At 44.6% G+C, this 19,406-nt stretch overlaps 1 protein-coding gene across 2 annotated transcripts in view; it reads left to right on the forward strand.

The window, feature by feature from the left end:
- Positions 1-19,406, forward strand: part of ccdc85cb (coiled-coil domain containing 85C, b) — a 29,789-nt gene that overhangs the window by 5,191 nt on the left and 5,192 nt on the right. Inside the window, exons 2-3 of one of the 2 annotated variants that reach the window (XM_028953010.1) lie at positions 16,334-16,407; positions 17,949-17,987. In XM_028953010.1, the coding sequence (XP_028808843.1) occupies positions 16,334-16,407; positions 17,949-17,987 (113 nt within the window). The remainder of the gene's footprint in view (positions 1-16,333; positions 16,408-17,948; positions 17,988-19,406) is intronic. The other variant, XM_028953011.1, reaches the window with a different exon arrangement.

Genomic DNA, 19,406 nt, shown 5'->3' on the forward strand with positions numbered 1-19,406 from the left:
GAAGGACGCGGAATGTTTACCATGAATACAACAGCGCTTGTGTGTCTTGTCACTGTCGGGGTGGGTGTAACTGTTTTGCTCTAAACACGCTGTAAACTTTGCTGTACGGAACTTTATAAAGATTCCCTCGTCTTCGCTCCCGAGCCCCCCAGATAAGCATCCGAGTCACGCGTTGCACTCATGTAATGTCACTTGGGCTCATTCATGGCTTTTTCACTTTCGGTCCCGGGTCCAGTTTTCAAAGGGCGTGGTTCCCTTCGAACTAAATGACTCAGTGCTCAGATTGTGTCTGCGATCATCTGCACGCCTGTTCTACAAGATACCAAGGGCTTGCTCATACAATGAGCTTTTTCCAAGTGTTTGTATCTGAGCTTACCGCTGCTGAGTGCTGGTTTATTATTATAATTGCATGTTGTTTTGAATATGATTTATAAATTGCATGACTGGAGTTTAAATGTACGTGATCTCCTTAGAGACTCTCCTTAAAATGAATATTGGAAGAATAAATTGATCATTACATTCCTGTGTTCCTGATTTTCGAGATCGTGCGCCCCAAAGGGAAACTCTCAGCTGCCAAAAGTTCTTGTTGGAGGAAAAGGCTGCCAGTCAGGACTTCCCACATTCCAGTAGAACACAATTGGAAGGGAGCTCCTTGGACACGAATCATCTGCAGGAGTGGGGGCAGCTCTGAACCTGCTGTCATCTCCGATGAACGTTAGCGTCGCAGACTCTCTCCCCTCAGACAGAATGAGGTTGAAGCCGCAGCCAGATCTGGTCGTTCCAAACAAAATCTTCGGTATGAGCGTTAGCTGATTGTTTGTATCTTGTTAGGGCGCTCAGTGTCATGGACACAACGCTTTGGGGTTGGACTTGTGGATTGTCCTACATTTGTAGTCAGAAGATTGGCTGTCTGAAATTGTGATCGGTGGATCTGGTCGCCTCGGCAACAGGGCTGATAAGCCAAGCGAACGAAATTCACCCATTTGCCGGCCTCAGAGTTGGCGCAGAAGGGGGGTGGGCTGGTGGGCGCATTGAGCGCGACGCCCCCCTAAAAGGGGTCAATGGTTAGCCTGGTGACAGTTTCAGCACAGGCTGCATGTTGGGAGGGAGACACCGACACGCCCCTTCAACATGGCCTTTTCACACAGAAGGATCATGGAAAGAATGGGTGTGGCCCCATAACCCTCTCATCACACGTCTTCCTTGTCTAATACTTATAATTATTGTAATTGATATGGCTGCTTCAAATGAACCATATAGAAGCATAGTTGAAAAAACAACAAGATTCCACTTCTGTCTGTCAACCTATGACATTTTTGAGTCCGACCTTAAAAGTTTGTTTGTAAAATATCTAGTCCAGGTGTGTATCTAAAATAATTCAAAACATTTTGTGTGTTAATGCGTGTAACAAACTCAGTAATCAAGGCATCTTGAAGGTGGTGAGCACTTTAATTAAAGTAGCTGCCTATTGTCAAGATCCTCTGTGAACTAAAAACATGGTAATGATGGAGTAGATCATAACAGTTTTCTTTATCACTTGTTGATCAGTTAGATAATCAATTATTCAAATCAAACCAAGTACGTCCTTGGTTCTCAAACTGTGGTATGTGTACCACTGGTTGCTACTCCAGGACACTACTTGATGTTCACAGTCGCTCTATGTTTAATAACCATGTTGCATTTATTCTTAAAGGTCCCCTGACATGAAAACTTCATACAAGTTCCCCTCAGCCTGTCTATGGTCCTGCAGTGGCTAGAAATAATGATAGGTGTAAAGAGAGCTTTTTGCTCTGCTGCTTAGATGGCCAGATCTGGAATATGTCCCCTTATGACAACAATTTTTTTTTTACTCTGGAAAAATGCCGACACGACTTCCTTTATGCGTCGAACATTGACTTTAGGTTATGTCATTTCCACGAATGCCCCCTCAACTTCTGCAGGCCACTGTCCTCCACGTCCCACCTCTCTCCTCCTCATTTGAATTTAATGCTACAGACTCCAAAACGGCGCGTCCTGGGGAAATCTCATTGTGGGACTGGATCAAAGTGACTGTAATTCTGCACCAGGTCTGAATTTCAGAAAGGGACATCAGACGCAGCATTAAGGGACACTAAGACCATTATAAAAGCAAAAAAAAAATTATGTCATGGGACCTTTAATAGGCTTTATTCTTCATAAAAAACAATTAGTTAAATAGTTAAATGAGCCTATGCTACTGTATTTTAATGATATTTTTGATGGAGGTAGCCATGGTGAAATGTTTCAGAACCGCTTGACCACACCCTACAGCAACACTTCCTCATACTTCATGTTGGACTATGTTATTCACTCTCTGTCGCCTCTTTAGGTGCAATGTAGTACTACAGAACTACTAGCTTGCAAACATCAGAAAATACAAGGAAAATACAAAACTGTGATAATTCTTATCAGAATTTTTGGGTCCTTTGGTGTTTCAGTGCTACTTCATATACCATTCGGTAACAATTTTTTAGTTTAGTAATTTGATAATTGAAGGTGTCAAATTTAAAAATACATTTTCATTTATTATATAAGAGTGAATTTTAAATGTTCGATATTTTAGAGGGAATGTTTGTTTTGAGGTTCTGAGAGAGCATAAAGAATTTCTAAAAAAATGCATACTTCGCGTAGTGGTCAGTCCATTAGGTTTTCACACTGGTCTAGTTGAAAGCACCACTCCAGCACAACTTCAAGGTCATTATGCTGTGTTTTGCCTGGTGGCTAATTTGCCTGTTAAGTCAGCAGTTAGGGTACTTTAATCCGCGTCTCGCTTCTGTATTAATCTGATGAGCTCCGCAGAACAGTCTGGTGACATGGCACGGGCTGCTGCAACACGACAAAACGCAGCATGTTCATGCTTTTAATGAAGGACGGGGTCCAGGTGGCACGGCATTTGCCCGTGGCGAACCACCAGATCAGCAATCCGATTCTGGCCACGCAAACTGCAGGAGGTCACCTTTGTAAAGAAAAAAAACAGCGCTGCCCGAAGTCAGCTTCAGCGTGTCCCAAATGCCCTCTGTGTTCAATAAAGACCCAAGTCGGTTTCTGTCCGTCAGCCCTTTTTCTCAAGCACCACTGCTGCGTGGTAAACACTGCGCGGTCCCGGGAGGACCACAGACAACTTACGCCCGTCAAGCCTTCACCTCACCCAACCTCGTGATGGAGTCTGTTTTTTTTTTTTTTCATTCAGTCAGCACACCGGATTGAACATTCACCATGCTTTTCGTACATGTGCTGATGCTGCGCATTGCTGTGCAAAATGTAAAAAAAAAAAAAAACTAATTTTTTATGTGACACATCTGTGACCTCTTTAAGGTTGAGGTAGAAATGTGCACATGCATTCAGGCCTTGCATCTCACGTTGCACTTCGGAGGAGCGCACAAAATGAGACTTTTGGAGCAGTGAAGTGGGTCAGCAGACCCAGTCATCTGGCATTGATTGTCCAAAAGTGAAAGTCTTGCCTCACTTCGTTATTCATTTATTTTTATAAAATGGTCAGATGACTTGATTGGAATTTCCTTTCTTCCACTTTGCCCTTCTCCTCAATTTATTTTGTCAAGGGTGCAGATTACACTTTTCTTTTAAACCACAGTGTGCTTTGGGGGTGAGGGTGGGGTGGGGGTCCCTAGTCTTAGTTTCGGGGCATGCAGAACAGCAGGCCATCTGTCCGACGCGCATTGTTCTCCTGACAAAGCCCTTCGGAGGGCTCTTTAAAACCAAGCGCTGTGGAAAGAGCCCCCCTCCATCCCAAAGATTCCCATAGGCCGGCCCCAGTTTACCCACCACCCTGAGAACAGCCGAGCAGCTGAGTGAGCAAAGGACGGGAGTAGCGCCAACTTTTTTCAAGTTATTTCAGAGAGGTCATCGGGAGGCTCGTCACAGCAGGGCAGCTGACCTTTCCTCTGTGTCGTTTAGGGGCCACCAGCCTGAAAGGGTTAGGCTTCCCACAGTATATCAACCCCCTGGCCCTTTATTTCTCAGCAGTACAGTTTTTTTTCCCGCTCATTTGGACACCGTAGAGCTTTTGAGCTTCTGTAAGTCATAAAGACCTTAATAAGAGGGGTAGAGGCAAAATTTTGGACTTTGCAAGGTAGTAGGGCAGCATCATTAAGGTGAGAGGATAACCAGAAGCAACTAGTGCTCAACTTTTTTTTCCCCGTTTATATCGGTCTTGGTGGTCTCCTAATACTGTATCTGAAGTCTCTTACCAAAATTCAGCCTTGGTGCAGAATTACAGCCACTTTGATCCAGTCCCACAATGAGATTTCCCCAGGACGCGTCGTTTTGGAGTCTGTAGCTTTAAATGCAAATGAGGAGGAGAGGGGCGGGGTCGAGGAGGAGAGCAATAGAAGTTGAGGGGGCATTCGCAAAAATAACATCTTCAACACCATTCACACACCACGCATACAGGGAGTCATGTTAAATAAAAAAAAACCACTTGTGCTTATTTTTATATCCAATATATGTCACAAAGCACCTGCAATGCTTCGCTTGTTTTTAAGCCATGATGGTCCGTGGAGATAATGTTTTAGGGGACGGGTGCTAAGCTCTCTGGGTGGAAAAAGCATGAGAAACGGGAGGTAACTGTTCCCTTTTATGATGACTTAGGGGGACAAATTCCAGAATGAACCAAGCACTCTTTACACCTATCGCCATTTCTATCCACTTTGGACCCACAGACAGGCTAGGGGAACTCATTAATGTTAAAAAATCTCACAAAGTGACATTTTTATGTCAGGGGAGGTGGTTGAGCAACAGATTGCCAATTTGAAGAGCCTAAAATATGTACATTTTGCTATATGACATTTGCTCTGGTCTTCAGAATGTAGGATTGTGGGAGTCCAATAAATGAGACATATAAAGACCTATAAATAATTTGTAGTACAGGGAGTAGACATAAGATTCTGAGGCATTTAGAAAAAAAAAGGATTGAAACTGCATATATGGTTCTGCACTTTGCCCAGCAGTTGAAATAAAATTGAGTCTTGGGTGTTGAAATGAATTAGATCTGAAGATCTTAGAAGCCATTTTTGCCTTTCTTGTTTATTTATTTGTTCCTCTCTGACTAGTCTGGGGTTCCATGAACTGTTCTTATATAAAAACCCAGTTGATCTTATATAAAAACCCAGCAATGGTACAAAACAAAAGGCAGCTTTTCTGTGCAATTACAGCTATAAACTGGCTTATACAGGTTCTTCACCTTTCGGAGGTGATGACATCCGACAATTCTAAAGCTGTGTCTCATGGATTCGCTCGCCGTGCCAGTTTTTGGGATGGCTTGAACATGGAGAGGAGTGTACGAAAGAAACAAATAGATCCTCTTTTGTCTCCAGAGCTGTGTTTTTAGTGGAAGTACAGGTAATATATGATTACTGCACTAATGTAAAAGAATTCCCTTTGGAATGGGTGGAAAGGGGAACTGTTCGCTTAATGCCAGTACAGAGTAGAAACAAGCATAATGTGACTTAAAATGTAGGTTACATAAGGGATACAAAGCCCTTAATGGACCGAAAATCCAGCCACTGGGGACGCGTGTGAGAGTTTTATTTCTTTGTGTCAGTCCCAAGTCCGGGTAAATGGGGAAGGTTGAGTCAGGAAGGCCATCCGGCGTAAAACCGGGTCAATTGTGTGGACAACCAGACCAGCTGATCTGATGTGGCAACCCATAACTGGAGTAGCCGAAGGACGACCATGACAAAGGGATTGAAAGCTATATTACAATATATTTTTTTTTTAAGATTTGAATGGATATATTATTATCTGTGCAATGGTCTTTGAAAGATAGAACCTGTAGAATTGAAGACCGGTGACTTCCATTCAACCTGAACCTGTTGGTATCTGCACTGTAGAACTTGTAGAACTAGCTACGTCTCAACCTTCAAACCTTTTTTTTCTACCTCCAGTTCTTTCCTTAAGTCCTCCAGGCTACAAAAGAAAATCTGGCGAGGAAGTGTTCCCCCCGTCTCCAAACCCAGAGCGGCGGTTGTCTCCTCAGGACGCCCACATCCCTGCCATCCTCAGTCATGTCTCATCGCCACCGGAGACAAACAGATCATGCCGCCGATAATGTCTCTCTTCATACCAACACAACGCGCTTGCTTCTTCCCTTTCACTTCCTACAAGAATTTCTTGGCTACGTGTTCATCAGCACAGAGATAAAGAGGAAATATTTAAGCAGGAAAAAAAAATGGCATCAGATAAGTAGCTTAAAGATTTAGGCAGATTAAAATTGTCGTCCTCTGGTACGACTGGAGAAAGGGAGACCTCCTTTCCAGTTCTATTCAACCGTGTGGACCCTGGCACCGCCTGGGCAGAATGGAATCAGCCCTACGGGGGGGCACGAGCTGACACCAAGAACAAGATCAAGCTAGGGGAAGGTATGATGAAAGTGACTTTTTTTTGGAGTGGGGGGCAGGAGAGCTCTTGGCAGGGTGAGGCTCAAGGTTGAGAGTCTCCGAATCTTGATGTTGCAGCACGCGCCGGGCTCTTCGGTGGCTTGTTGCTAGGATACCCTCCTTTTGCAGACTTGTGCGGCATGCGCTCCCTTTCCCCCCCGCCGTACATTCCTCCCGTCACTTTCTTATTTGTTCGACTTCAAAGCAAGTTGTGTCTTGTTTGGCGAAATATAGCGACGATTTCCTGAACTTGCGGCTTGGTATAAGCTGCAAAGCGGTTGTTTTGACGGCCGTTATTCGGCAGGGAAGCCCCCCTAACTTCAGAATGAAAACCGGGGGGTTTCATATTTCTTCATCATTGCAAAGGGGGCAGTAAAAGAGCAGGGGTCGGGGAGAAGGGGGTTACATAAGAGACTCGTAACGACGAGGTAACCACAGCTCAACCCACTCAACCCACCGAGGGAGTCAGTGTGGCTGAAAAGCCAACATCCTTCCATCCACAAAATTGACGGAGATCCCGTGCCCATTGCATGAAGTCAGAGGACGTCTGGGGTTTTGTAGGCCTCTGTCACATGTTGTGCTGAAACTTAACTGCTGGCCAGATGGGAAGAGATGAAGCAGTGGAGCAGATAAAAGCTCAGCGGTCACAGATAACGCCGGGCCCTCAACACCGGCAGATCCCTTTTGGTGTTATTCCCTTCAAAGTGGCCCGGGGTGGGAGGCATTCCAGACATTCCTTTGCTTTAAAGCCAACCTGAGGTCAACGCGCTTGAGTGGATGGGCAGGACCTGGAACTCCGGGCTCGCGCACAACCTCTCGGACCCCCCCCCCTTGAGGGTCGTTGACATGAAGAGCTAGCGTAGCGTGAGGGTTGGGCACGGAGCACGAAGCCATGCGTGAAAGTCCCCTCAGTCCCGGCGTGTTCTGCGGGGACAAGGCACGCACCCAGGGCTGAAGACCTCGAGGGCGAGCGCGTCTGACAGCAGCTACACAAACATCACGGCGTGCGTAGACACGCACCGTCCCGTTAGCGAGAAAACAGGGTTCTTCAGCCTGTCATGGAAAAAAGCTGGTTTAGATGGGAAGCTGCGACACGCCCCAAGGCCGTAGAACATTGGTTTTCTGCTATGTTACAGTGGTGCTTCTGGGAGGAAGTTGTTTTGATGCGCAGTAATAAGTATTTCGCCAGAATGCGCTTATTAAGCGGTGACAGGCTGGGGAGAGGTTAGATTCAACATATATTCTTGACATGCCGTTTTTCAAAGAGGTGTAACTGTTAAAAGATTTGGGAGGGATGTGACGCACCCCGTGCTTCAGCAAGGCATGGTGACAGGAACTTGGAGGGGAAAGAGGTACGCATGACACATGAGCATGAGTTCCTGAGCTTTTGATATTTTTGTCTTCTCGTGCTGGGTAATCGATTGAAGCGAGCATCTCAGATGGGCAGCCAAAGATGAGCTTCTGCGGTGAGCCTGAGAGAACCTGAACAGTGTTGGACCATATGCCCCCCCTTAGGTAATCTACAGCTTTTCACAGTAAGATGATTAGAGCTTGAATTGGGATTTATTAAAAAAAAAAAGTGTGGCAGCAGATAAAAAAGTTAATCTGATTCCCTGGCCAGTTATCAACAGTCTGATCAGCCTGGCGATTGCGTATCTTCTACGGATTGGATTTATTCAGGATTCAGTCAATTTAACCTTACAAAAATTGCATGGATTGCAGCTTTTTATGGAATCGATAGTGTCGGTATAGCTTAGAACATACTTGAAGCAGTAATAAATGTGATTTTTTTTTGTGGGTCCCACAGACCCGAACGCCACACAGTGTTTTAAACAGAGCCTACATGCCACTATAAATCAAGGCCTTAGCCATACATGCTGATGTAGTTGGAGGCCCGGCTGTGTTGTAATGAATTGGTTTGGTAGGTGAGGTTTACGTGGGGTGTAAATTAGACAGCGCACGTTTCGCTGAACGTTTCATGAGGCCTTTCACTTTGGCCTCTCGGGCGGGCCGGGGTGTTCCTCACAGGTCCAGTAAGGGAAAGCTTCTCAGCTTCCAATGGAGTCTGTCCTCATCGCAGCACTCTCGACCGCCTCCTCATATGTTTAATGGCTTCCCAGCACAGGAGATCTAGGCTCAAGAACCTTTTTCTTTTATATAATGAATTTTTATGGTGCAGTGACCATGCCTGCTGTGTAAGGAACCTCTCTGAATATTAGTGCCCGGTGCGTGTTTTCAAGATCTGGTATTACGCTTTTACACACATGGCACTTGACGGATCAAGTACTATTTAATCTTCCGCTTGCAAAGCCATTCGAGTTCAAAGTTCAAAGGTCTCGAGCTGTGAGGTATACAGCGCTCTGTTTTATCATTCACAAATATGCCTCAGAATATCCCTCACTCGCACCCATGTGAAGTTTAAAAGAGGAGAGTTTATTGAAACGGGTCCAGAGGAGCGCATCTCCCCTCGCTGTGAGGCCACGGCGCGGTTAATCGAACCGTTAAACAGCATGGGGCAGCCAGGCGCGAGCGAGCGATGTTAGTTTTTATGTCGATATCGGACGTTCCCCACGGACCAGCTCCCTCAACCCCACATCGCCGGCGAACAACAACAACGAGAAAAACACAGACTAGGCTGTTTGGCATTTTCAAAAGGAAGCTTCTGAAATGGCATCTGCGTCAGAGGCCATCTTTTCTCTCAGCGAGATGTATCTGTGCTGCCAGAACTTGAGATGTAGGCACCTACATTCCCTAGAAAGGGAGAAAAAAAACTTCTTAGATGGTTTATTTTGCCGTTCCTATTCATAAGGATCTTTAATGCCTGTTCTGTGATGGAGTTTGAGCAGACGGGCTCTCTGCTCAGGAAAAAGAGACCAGATTTATCCCAACGTGGTGCTACCTTCCATCATCTCAACACTGGCAAACCAATCAGAGCCTGACAAAAACCTCATCCACATTCTTAGCTTATCACTTCAGCACTTCCTGTCTGGGGAATTGAGTGAAGGAGTCACCTGAAGTTAATACAGCAGGGATCCAGGGTTCTTGGCAAAGTTATTTGTGCTGATAAATATAATTTTTATACCCCAATATATGAGAGAACCCATGGTCTCAACTGAAAGGGAGTTGGCTCAGAATCTGCAATCAGTAGTTACAGGGACAGTCCCTTTGGAGACACTCAGGGTTAAGTGTCTTGCTCAGGGACACAATGGCAGTAAGTGGGGTTTGAACCTGGGACTTGATGGCTCTTGCTTGCGACAACACAGCAGTCTGAAACCAACTGATTGGCTGGCGCTTGTTGGACATGATTATCTTCCAAATGTTCTTCCAAACCAAAAAAGGTTACACCGTGTTACATTTGTAACAGTGGTTTGGTTATGACCAAATAACTATGACTTCCGCGATGCGTAAAATGAAATTACGAAATTCAACAAATAAAACAGAATCCGTTATAAAACGTGGAATTGTGTATAATTCGTGTTTTCTGGCCACTGCAGCCCACTACACGTGTTTCTGGTTGAGGAGGGACTTTACCACATCTGTGCAGTATAAACGCAACGTTTAGGCTTGGCTCACTGGAACACCGATGTCCTCAGTAAATTACGAAATTCGACTATTAGTGCTAGGTTTAGAGTGGGACAGTACCCAAATTATTTTTGATGAAATGGAAGAAGAACTCTTTTGTAAGAACATATGTTACGACCACTTACAGTCAATAACTCACATCAGAAACAGAGAAAAGAAGCAAACTAACGCAAGCCAGTCGCACCAGTAAACTTTATTTTATGCATTCCAGGTCTCTCCAATGTTAATTTATTTGATACATCTTTTATGTTGAGGTCAAACGTGAAGCACTTTTATTTTACAAACAAATTGTAATATTTTTTTTGTAATATTGTGAAATAGGTCTTTGCATGAAATGCACATATTACTTACATGTAAATGGTTTACAAAAGCGAAGAGTAAATGCCCATGCACTTTGAACAGTGATTAAATGTGATTTGTCATATTGCAGGTTATTTTCCTCACCCACTCCATAATCACATCGTTTTAGGTGAATAAATATGGTTATAAAGGAAAACATTAAATTAAAATGGAAAAAAAAAACAGAATTTAGGAAAAAAAAAATTCATAGGGCCCTAATTATGGTTCAAAGTTAACAGAATAACAGTTGTGCTTAATATTTTAAAGGCATTTTATTTTGCTTTATATGTTAATAAATTGTTGAGGGTATTTCAGGTGTCTTTGGGAAGCCCAAATGCCTTCAAACTGGTAGTATCAGAAAATACATCGGGATACTTCTTATCCTTATGAGAACATTGAATTAATTGATACCGGTTATTGATATCGCCCAGCCGTAGCTTCCAAGATCATCCACGTGCCATTGTAGGATTTCTGAGGAATCTCTCGCATGTGTTTGATCATTGAAAGGCTTCCTTCAGTTGCCTTGTTTGTTGATCCGTGCTTGCAGCTCCGCTTGCCTTTGGCGTGCATAGACCATAATCTCAGCTGAGTGTCAGTAAATTGTGAGTCACTTCATTTCGTGGCCGGTTTTCCCTGAAAAGAAGCCTGATCTTAGTTTTTGGCCAAAGTTGCTGCATGTGACTTTTCCAGAGGAGGCGGCTTTTTGTGGTTTGTGTGGAAGGAGAACGTTGTACTTGCGGAGGAATGTCATACATATTTAGAGCTTTACGGCTTCCCAATAAACACATTTTAAGGTTCGGGTTATGTAAGCACTGTGCTCGCCAGCTGAAGGGACGGACTCATGAGCAGTTATGTAGATGTATTCAAATGAGCCTGCCCCGGGGGCTTCTGTTACTAAACACAAACAGAGGGGGAACCAGGTTAAAAAGCCCCCACTGGGTCCCTGCCGCCCACTTCTCCACCAATCCTTTGACGCGGCCAGGCCCTGGTGCCATATCTGCTCTTTCCCCCCATTCATCATTGCCAACTGGCTTTCTTTCCTTGGAGAGTGGAGGGTGGGACCCGGCCTTAAGACAGGAGGGGTGGATGAAAAGAGGGCTTTTTACTTCTGAATGGCTGCCCAGGCTCCAGGCAGCGGCGCTGCATGTCTGGCTGTGTTGTGCGGTACGGTGAGCCTCATCCGCGGCTAATTCCCCCCACCCGGTTCGAATGGCTTCTGGGAGTTCCAGGGGCCGTTTGTGTGACTGGCAGTTGGCTTCAGTGTCTGGAAGATTGCATTAGACCAGTGGGTGTGTTCCAGAATCCAGACATGCAGGTCAGGTGATGTTCAAATGGCGTGTGTTCTCAGTACAATAGACTGGAGCCACGTCCAGGGAGCTCTTACTTGCTCTAGAACATAGTTCCAGGGTTCCAGCTCAGCCATAGCCCATACCTGTTTAAGCTTAGATAAGTTTAGATATTGTTGGTAGAGCTCATATAACATGTATTAAGCAACAAGATCACCAATTACACCATATGTGAAATATAAAAGGCGAAGCTGAATGGAACCGAACTTCATGCAAGTAGCATGTGGTGAACCATCAAGATGAAACTAAACCAAAACTTTGAGGGGACAGACTCAGCTTTGCAGGAGAACCTTACTGGACTTTTAAAGTAATACCCCTGGTCGTGGCAAATATTCCATGACCGAGCTGTAGCAGCTTTGGGTTTTACAGCCTCAGCATTATTAATTACTAGTTAATATAACTGGTAACTTGTACACAACAGTCATCAATAAATGATAAAGACAGGACCAAGTATAGTTTTAAAAAAAATGAAAAACTCCAATCCAGTGTTGATTTTGAAATGAACAGTGAATGGACAAGCCACCTCGATGCAGGTTCTCTTCGTTTCAGCGCTCCCAGTTTGCACTAGTGTTTGTTTTCACCCGAAAGCGCGATTGCGGCACTGCCGGCCTGCGTGAATGAGAGCTTTTGAGAGCGCGGAATGAGCGAAACCTCCCCCGGGGAGGGGGTGAGGCTGATACACCTGTGCCTATGTAGAGGCGGCCGCCCTTGTTGCACTACCGCCACGGGGCCAGTCAGCAGAGCCTCTCTCTGCCGCGCTGGTTAGTTTATTCGAACCCAGACTCTGTTGTGGGCCCAGTTACCGGCCCCCGCCGGGAGGTCCAAGGTCGCCTTGTTTTGAGCCGCTCCTTGAGTAAATGATTAAAAGCTGGGAACGTCACATCGGTGAAGTGTGTTATGTAGGCCGGCGTACACTATAACAAAGAGTGACGCTGCAAGTAGGTTTCGCAGGAAGTGGAAAAAAGTGTACACTCCACTGCACGCCCCTTTATTCAATGCACATTGATCAATCAATGAAGACTGGCGTGTGGTTGGCATGTCGATTGACCTGTCGGCCCAAAGGACTGGAGACAGCTTGTCAATATAAGCCATGGTGTGTGTGTGTGTGTGTGTTTGTGAGGGCAGGGTAGGTGAGCCCATCATACTCTTGACTGAACCCGTGCAAAACTCAACCGTTTCCCCCGTGCCAGTTCCTGTCATATTGGGTCAGAACATTGCTCACCTCCGGTGCCAGCTCTGCCTTTAATGGCCGACCGGTGCCAGCCTGCTGACACACGGCGATCGGTGCCAGTCCTCAGTGCCACTAATGCACTGGCCTTCCATTAATGCCAGGCCCGCTTGTTTCCCAGAATGAGACCCAGAGAGCGGCCAAGCTTTCGCTTTCACTCAGGTCATTAACAGACAGCGCAACATGTCTGCCACCATTCCGACCACGTTCCGGAGCCCTCTCACCCGTCTGATGCCAAAGGATGCCACCGTTGTTTTTAAAATATGCCTCTATTTTCTTTTTTTTACCAATGACCTTTCATCACTATTTTTTTCTGGCATTTTCTACTCTGAATCTGCTTTTGTTTGTAAAACCCCACTGCTAGAGATCAACTGGACTCCTGCTTTTTAATTAGCCGAGTAACGGATGCTGCATGTTCCGGAACGTTGTCATCCATCAGATGCCAGCGGATGCCGCCATTGCTCTCGACATATGGCTCAACTTTTTTATTTTAGCGGCAACCTTCATCACTGGAGTTTTCTTCATTTCATTTCGCTTTTATTTAGCCTTGACTTGACACCACCATCTCGCTTTATCCCTCACTAGTACCGGAGTGTTTTTTTTTTTTATCGTCTTTTATTTTTTAATGAAGTTCTCATTGTCGGATGGATGTTTTTTTTTTTTTAACAGAATGAGGTCAGAGAAGGATGAAATGGATTATTGCCGAGAACGAAATTCCCCTCTTTTCTCCACATCTTGTAGTAATTGACCCAGCCCCCGCTCTGAGTCTGTCGACTTTCACATATATATACGTAGGGACGCACACACACACACACACACACACACACACACCCCACCCACACTCTAACCCGCAGGCGCACACTTTCTGTCCTCACACTCTCCCACATGCACACGGCATGCATACATATCAAACTCCGCAGTGCCGAAAAAGCTGTGCCGGGGCGCGCGCGTCCAAATCCGCAGTGCTTTAATTAACACAGGCGCGATGCCCCTGCCGAGGCCGAAGAAGACCTGTTGTGATATTTAAAAGGAAGCCCGGGCCGACTCCTGCAGAGACGGCATGCTGACACCACAGGAGAGGAGAGCTTAACACCTTTTTGTCCATCTGGCCCCATCCTGAAGGCAGGCCGGGCTCGTGACCCACCATGTGCGGGGACGGCGAGCCGTGGAAGTGGGTCATGGCGATGCTGACGGGATTGGGAGCGACGGAGCGAGAGCGACAGACTCGGCGGACACGTTCCCTCCCCCCACGCCACCGCCTGTGTCATGCAGTAGTCTGGACTACCGGGAACCAGCTCACCCCGCGCTAACTATCGCAGCCCGATCATTTTAAGACAAGGAGCCCATAAAAAAAAAACAATAAAAAAATTCATTTTATATGCTGTATGACGGAGTTTGTTCTTTCCAGCTTCATGCTCAACCGATGGCTATTTTCTGTATTCCCCCCTTATTATCAGGCCATTATTATAGGTACAATTCCCAAATTGTACTCGTACAAGTCCTGCGGTGGGAGTTTAATGCATGACACTTAATCCTGTACAGAACAGGCATCGCCTAGTAATTATCTGAGTGTAACGATGTGATGCTGGCATGATCCTAATTTTCTCTCGGCCCCTTAGGGCAGAAAGATGAGAGAACTGGGTATCGGCGAGGGGGGGCCTATATGGCCAAAACCATTCCGGTCCCTACAGGTTGGCATCTCACCAGTGTTAAAATGTTGGTTTTTTTTTTTTAACCTACAACTTAGTACTCAGTCAGATTTGTGTGAGCATTGTGTGTTTGTAGGGCTGGGCAATATTCTATAAAAATGATACTCTTTGAACTAATAATTGTAGAGGATGTGCATGCTGTAATGATTAATTGCATTGAGTAAATAAATAAATTCTGCATAATATTTGCATGTCACTGTAATAAAAAGTGACTACCTTAATATCTTCACTTGCATTTATAACCGGTATTAGATAATATATTGGTATTTTAATCACTTGATCATAGCCATCCACCTTTCTTGGTGAGATCTATCCATCAGTTCATCATGTTGAATGAATAAATAATGTATAATGTGGAATTAGAAATGCTTTAATATGTAGTATAACTTATTTTGTCTGTGGAGCCCCCCTTGGGGAAACAGATAATTACATTTGGAGGAGATATATGAAAGCCAACTCCATAATTTTGGCAATGTTCTCATTACTACTGAGTGCTCTGGTGGGGGGTCTGTCCTGAATGTTGGGTCAGGCTTGTGGTCAGTTGTCGTTTCCTTGCTTTGCTGTGCTGCTTAATGGATGGTTTAAGGGTCTCAGTGGACCTGGCCTGGCTGTAGGACTCTGCTCCCTAATCGGCTTGAATGCTGGCTGCAGGTCAGCCAACCAGATGAAGTTAGATTAGAGGGTCACAGGAGAGCCAAAGAGGATTATCTTCTGCAAACACAGCCTCTCTCGCTCTGCGGCTCTTTCTCGCTCTCCACTTATGAAGTTTGTGCCCCAGCGAGTCGCTATAAGCTAATGCTACTTCTTTCAAGGAATAGAGTAAATTGACCCTATACACGTCATACCCACGCAGGGATTTTAAAAATGCCTCACACGCCATTTTAGAACCCTTTCAACAGAACTGCACCCCTTCGTGGCAGATATGGGAACTCCACACTGCAGATTTAGGTGGCAAGTCAACAACGTGAAAAAGAGTTGGGGGGGGGGGGGGGGGGGGGGGGGGGGGGCTTTTTGAGTGTCATCTTGGCTGTCTTCATCTCAGGATCTTCTCTGATTGCTTTCTATTCATCCACATGTCTAATTTATCACCTTCCTGCTCACAGAGAGCTCATATCATGTACTGCAACTTCAAAGACCCCCCGTTGCCTCACCTGCAGGGGTCTGAATTAAGGGACATCTGAATAAGCCTGACATGTCTCGGGTTGCTCTGAAAGTTTCTGGGAAGGTGACAGGAACTTTGGCGGTTCAGAGTTCCCTCTTTGTCACATTCAGGGAAATATTAGAACATTATAAAGGAGCATGTCCTGAAAAGGAATGAATGTTTTCATCTGTCAGAAGATGTGGTGACTCTTGGGCGGGTGTTTTCTTCTGTTTGGTATGGAAATGCATGGTATTCCTGGTAGCAGATGAGAGCGTGATTCATCTCATGTACCAAACGTAGGCTTATTTGAGAAAAGCAGCAGGTTGCCATTGGAAACACTCAACATGAATATTGCAATGCAAATCTGCAGAAAACTACATCTCTCAGCAACAAACCATTTACCAAATTAAATGTTATTGATCATTTAGATTTTCCATGTAGCAATAAATGTTAATTTATTAATGGTAATGTTAAGAAATCATTGTCGCCTCAAACCCATTTAGCGAACTTTTTGAAATTTTTTGGGTTGATTTTGACATTGACACTTCCTTCTCTCTATTCCCTTGTTGTCACAGATTCATCTTCAAATTACATTCAGCAACTGGAAACAAAGGTGCGAATTTTGGAGGACAACAAACTCCTATCCCAGGTATGCATGTGATAATAATAATGTTTGTCGTTTGAATGTTGGACTCCAACAAAATACCAAAATAGGTTCATGGCTCTGTCATTTTATCTCCTGATGGAGGTTGTAGCTCATCAGAAGACAATACAGGTTCCTTCATCTTCACCCAAAACCTGTTGGTGCCCCACTAACAGTGCGTTCATCCACCTTATCCTCCCTGATGATTCAGTCAGCCATGGTACTAGAGACTCTTTGCCCAAAGATGGCTTAGTGGATTAATTAATTAATTCTGGAAGACCTCCAGAGGCAGCACAGCACTGTTCCTTTAACACAGTCAGCGTTACCTTCTATCTCAGTGACCTTGTCTTGGCATTGCCAAGCAGGGGGGTCTGATGTGACTACTTGTGGGCGGAAGATCTCCCAGTTCTGCCAGAGAACACTGGTTTCATGCCAGTTTGGAAACCCATCCCACCCCATGAGTTTAATCCTCATCTCTGGAGCCATTATACCTACACCTTAAATTCATTACAAATTTTTTGTTTCTGTAAAATATTTGCTAAAATTCAGTAAACATTTGTTTGCTTTATTAATATAATCACTGTGACCTTACCTCAGAAAAATCGTAAATGTTCCAGACACGTTTAACCTATCCTTATAAATAATAATCTTAGCACTGCAAAAAGAACTCTGGTGCTAGCCGTTAGCGTAGCTACCTGCGTCTTACTATGACGAATCCTCCAAGTCCTCCAAGTATCATCTAATATCTTCTTAGAAATAGTGTCTACAGTTACTGTTTTATGTTTATCTTCATGTACAAAACAGCTGTATCTTTTGCTATGTTAGCGATATTATATGTTTTTAACACACTATACCAAACTTTTGTAACTTAAAAACTTTCGAAACTAGCTAATGCTAGTTAACACTCAACACATTTACATGTAGTAACAAATATCTGATAGACATAAACATATTAGTCTGAAATCATGCTAAATAAAACTCAGTCCAACCTACCCAGATAACTCACCTGGGGAGATGCAACATTGTCACTTACAAAATGTAAAATGTTGTCAGATTCACCAGTCCACATGCCACCATTTGCCAACAATCAAATTGATCCCTTCATTGATTGTAACATGGAAGCAGGTTGTAAGGCGCTCTGGATAAGGGCGTCTGCCAAATGCCTTAAATGTAAATGTAAAAACAACTATCCTGGTTGCTTGTGTCGTTTAGACAAGAATTGATCCATCAGAAATCGTGAAAGGGATGCCGTATCGCCACCTGTTGTAGCAGAACGGTATTACAACAATGCTTGTATTAAAACGACTATAACCACGGCGAGAATAAAATGTGTCGCTCATCTGAAGTAAGCATTTGTTAATTGGTTTTTATAAATTTGGCAAACATTCTTGGGGCTACTTAAAGTTGTCTATTTCAAGTTGAGCTATATGAGGACGTTTGTATGAAGACCAGACTGACTGGGGCCGGTATTTGGGGCACTTTTTTGAGTCTGTTGCTATGATGGATTTTGAATCATAACATGTTCATTTCTCTTGTCTCCCATTTAGCCCTATTACCGGTATAGCTTATCAAAGATTAACACCAAGGTAACTCTCTTGGCCGCTGGTCTGAGAACTGCGGGAAAGCAGGCTTAGCCTCTGTCTGTCTCCACTTTCTGTCTCCGTACTGTGCTCTGGTTATGGTTCTCACCTTAATGAACTCTTCTCCCTCAGCGCTTGCACGCCGCCTTTTCTTCTCTGCAGCGTCTCAGCCGACCTCAGCATGCATGTCTCACACTCGGTTGGACGTGGGGAATGGGAGATCGTGTGTGTGTGTGTGTGGTTATGATCTCATGCATGAGCCGACACGCTTGTCCCTCCCCGTCAGGACGTCTGGCGCGCTGAATAATATAATGAGGGCGACGCAGGTGGTTTCATGATGCATGGCTTGTAAAATGATGTGTGCGAGGATGAAAATGAAAATGTTGTGAATTTTTCATGACAGTCTGCTTGTTGTGTCTGTCTGGCGTTCCCTGTCTGTCCAAAAAAAAAAAGAAATGTGTTCATGTTTTATAAATTGATGAGTGCAATGGTAACTACTTACTTATAAATGTAAGGCTTGCTGACATGCTTCGGAGCCTTTTTTCACACTGGATTAAAACGCACTGATGTGATTTATATGAATTATTGATCGCCACGTAGTGTCCTCTTCACCTTGATGATATTACAGGCTGGCATTTGATGGGGACAAGAACTTCTTGTTCTTTTCCCCTCCAGCTTTTTCGTACAAAGAGCTGAAATAATTCTTTCAACACAAGAATTACCTAACCCCTGGAATTACTCAACACTGACTTTCCTTCTCAAGAAGGAGCCGGAATAAACTCTGCTTTGTTCTAAAGGCTCAGTGGAATTGACACAACAAAGGAAAGGAATGTTGAACCTACAAACTGGTCTGATTGTAGGTGATCCCACAGTCCGGGTTTAAATGGAACCCGAGTAAGGGCATTGAAATTGCACATATTCCAGGATTGAAATCTATAAGGCACCAGTGTATCTTTTACTTTTTCACCAGTTTAATAGACCTATTACAGATGTCACACCATTTATTGACCCACCATTTATTACATTCCCTAAAGGACCTTTAATGCACGCCTTATCTGACGCTTAAAAGCAAGTGAGTGGCGAGTGTGATTAAAGCTTGAGTCTAAAGGGCCATGAATAAATTAAATACCACCGGCCTTTTAACCGCAGAAGACCTCTGTGAACGGTCCCTTAGGTGCTGCTACGAGTGCTATCAGCGCTGTGAAAGTGCTGTGGCAACATCTCATGATTCCTTTCCGTAATATGAAGAATTTGACAGCGACGTGTTCAGGGAGATACTTCGCAAGGCCAGCTTGCTCGGCAGCGGCCGCTTGGTCACGCTCCTCGCTGTATTTCATTCTGTCGTCTAGTAACAAAGTTACCTCTGGAGGACCAAATCGGATAAGATGCTGAGTGGACCGCCTGTAACAGAGTTATATTGTCTGT

Source organism: Denticeps clupeoides, chromosome 14 (assembly GCF_900700375.1).
Source record: "Denticeps clupeoides chromosome 14, fDenClu1.1, whole genome shotgun sequence".
Classification (NCBI taxonomy): domain Eukaryota; kingdom Metazoa; phylum Chordata; class Actinopteri; order Clupeiformes; family Denticipitidae; genus Denticeps; species Denticeps clupeoides.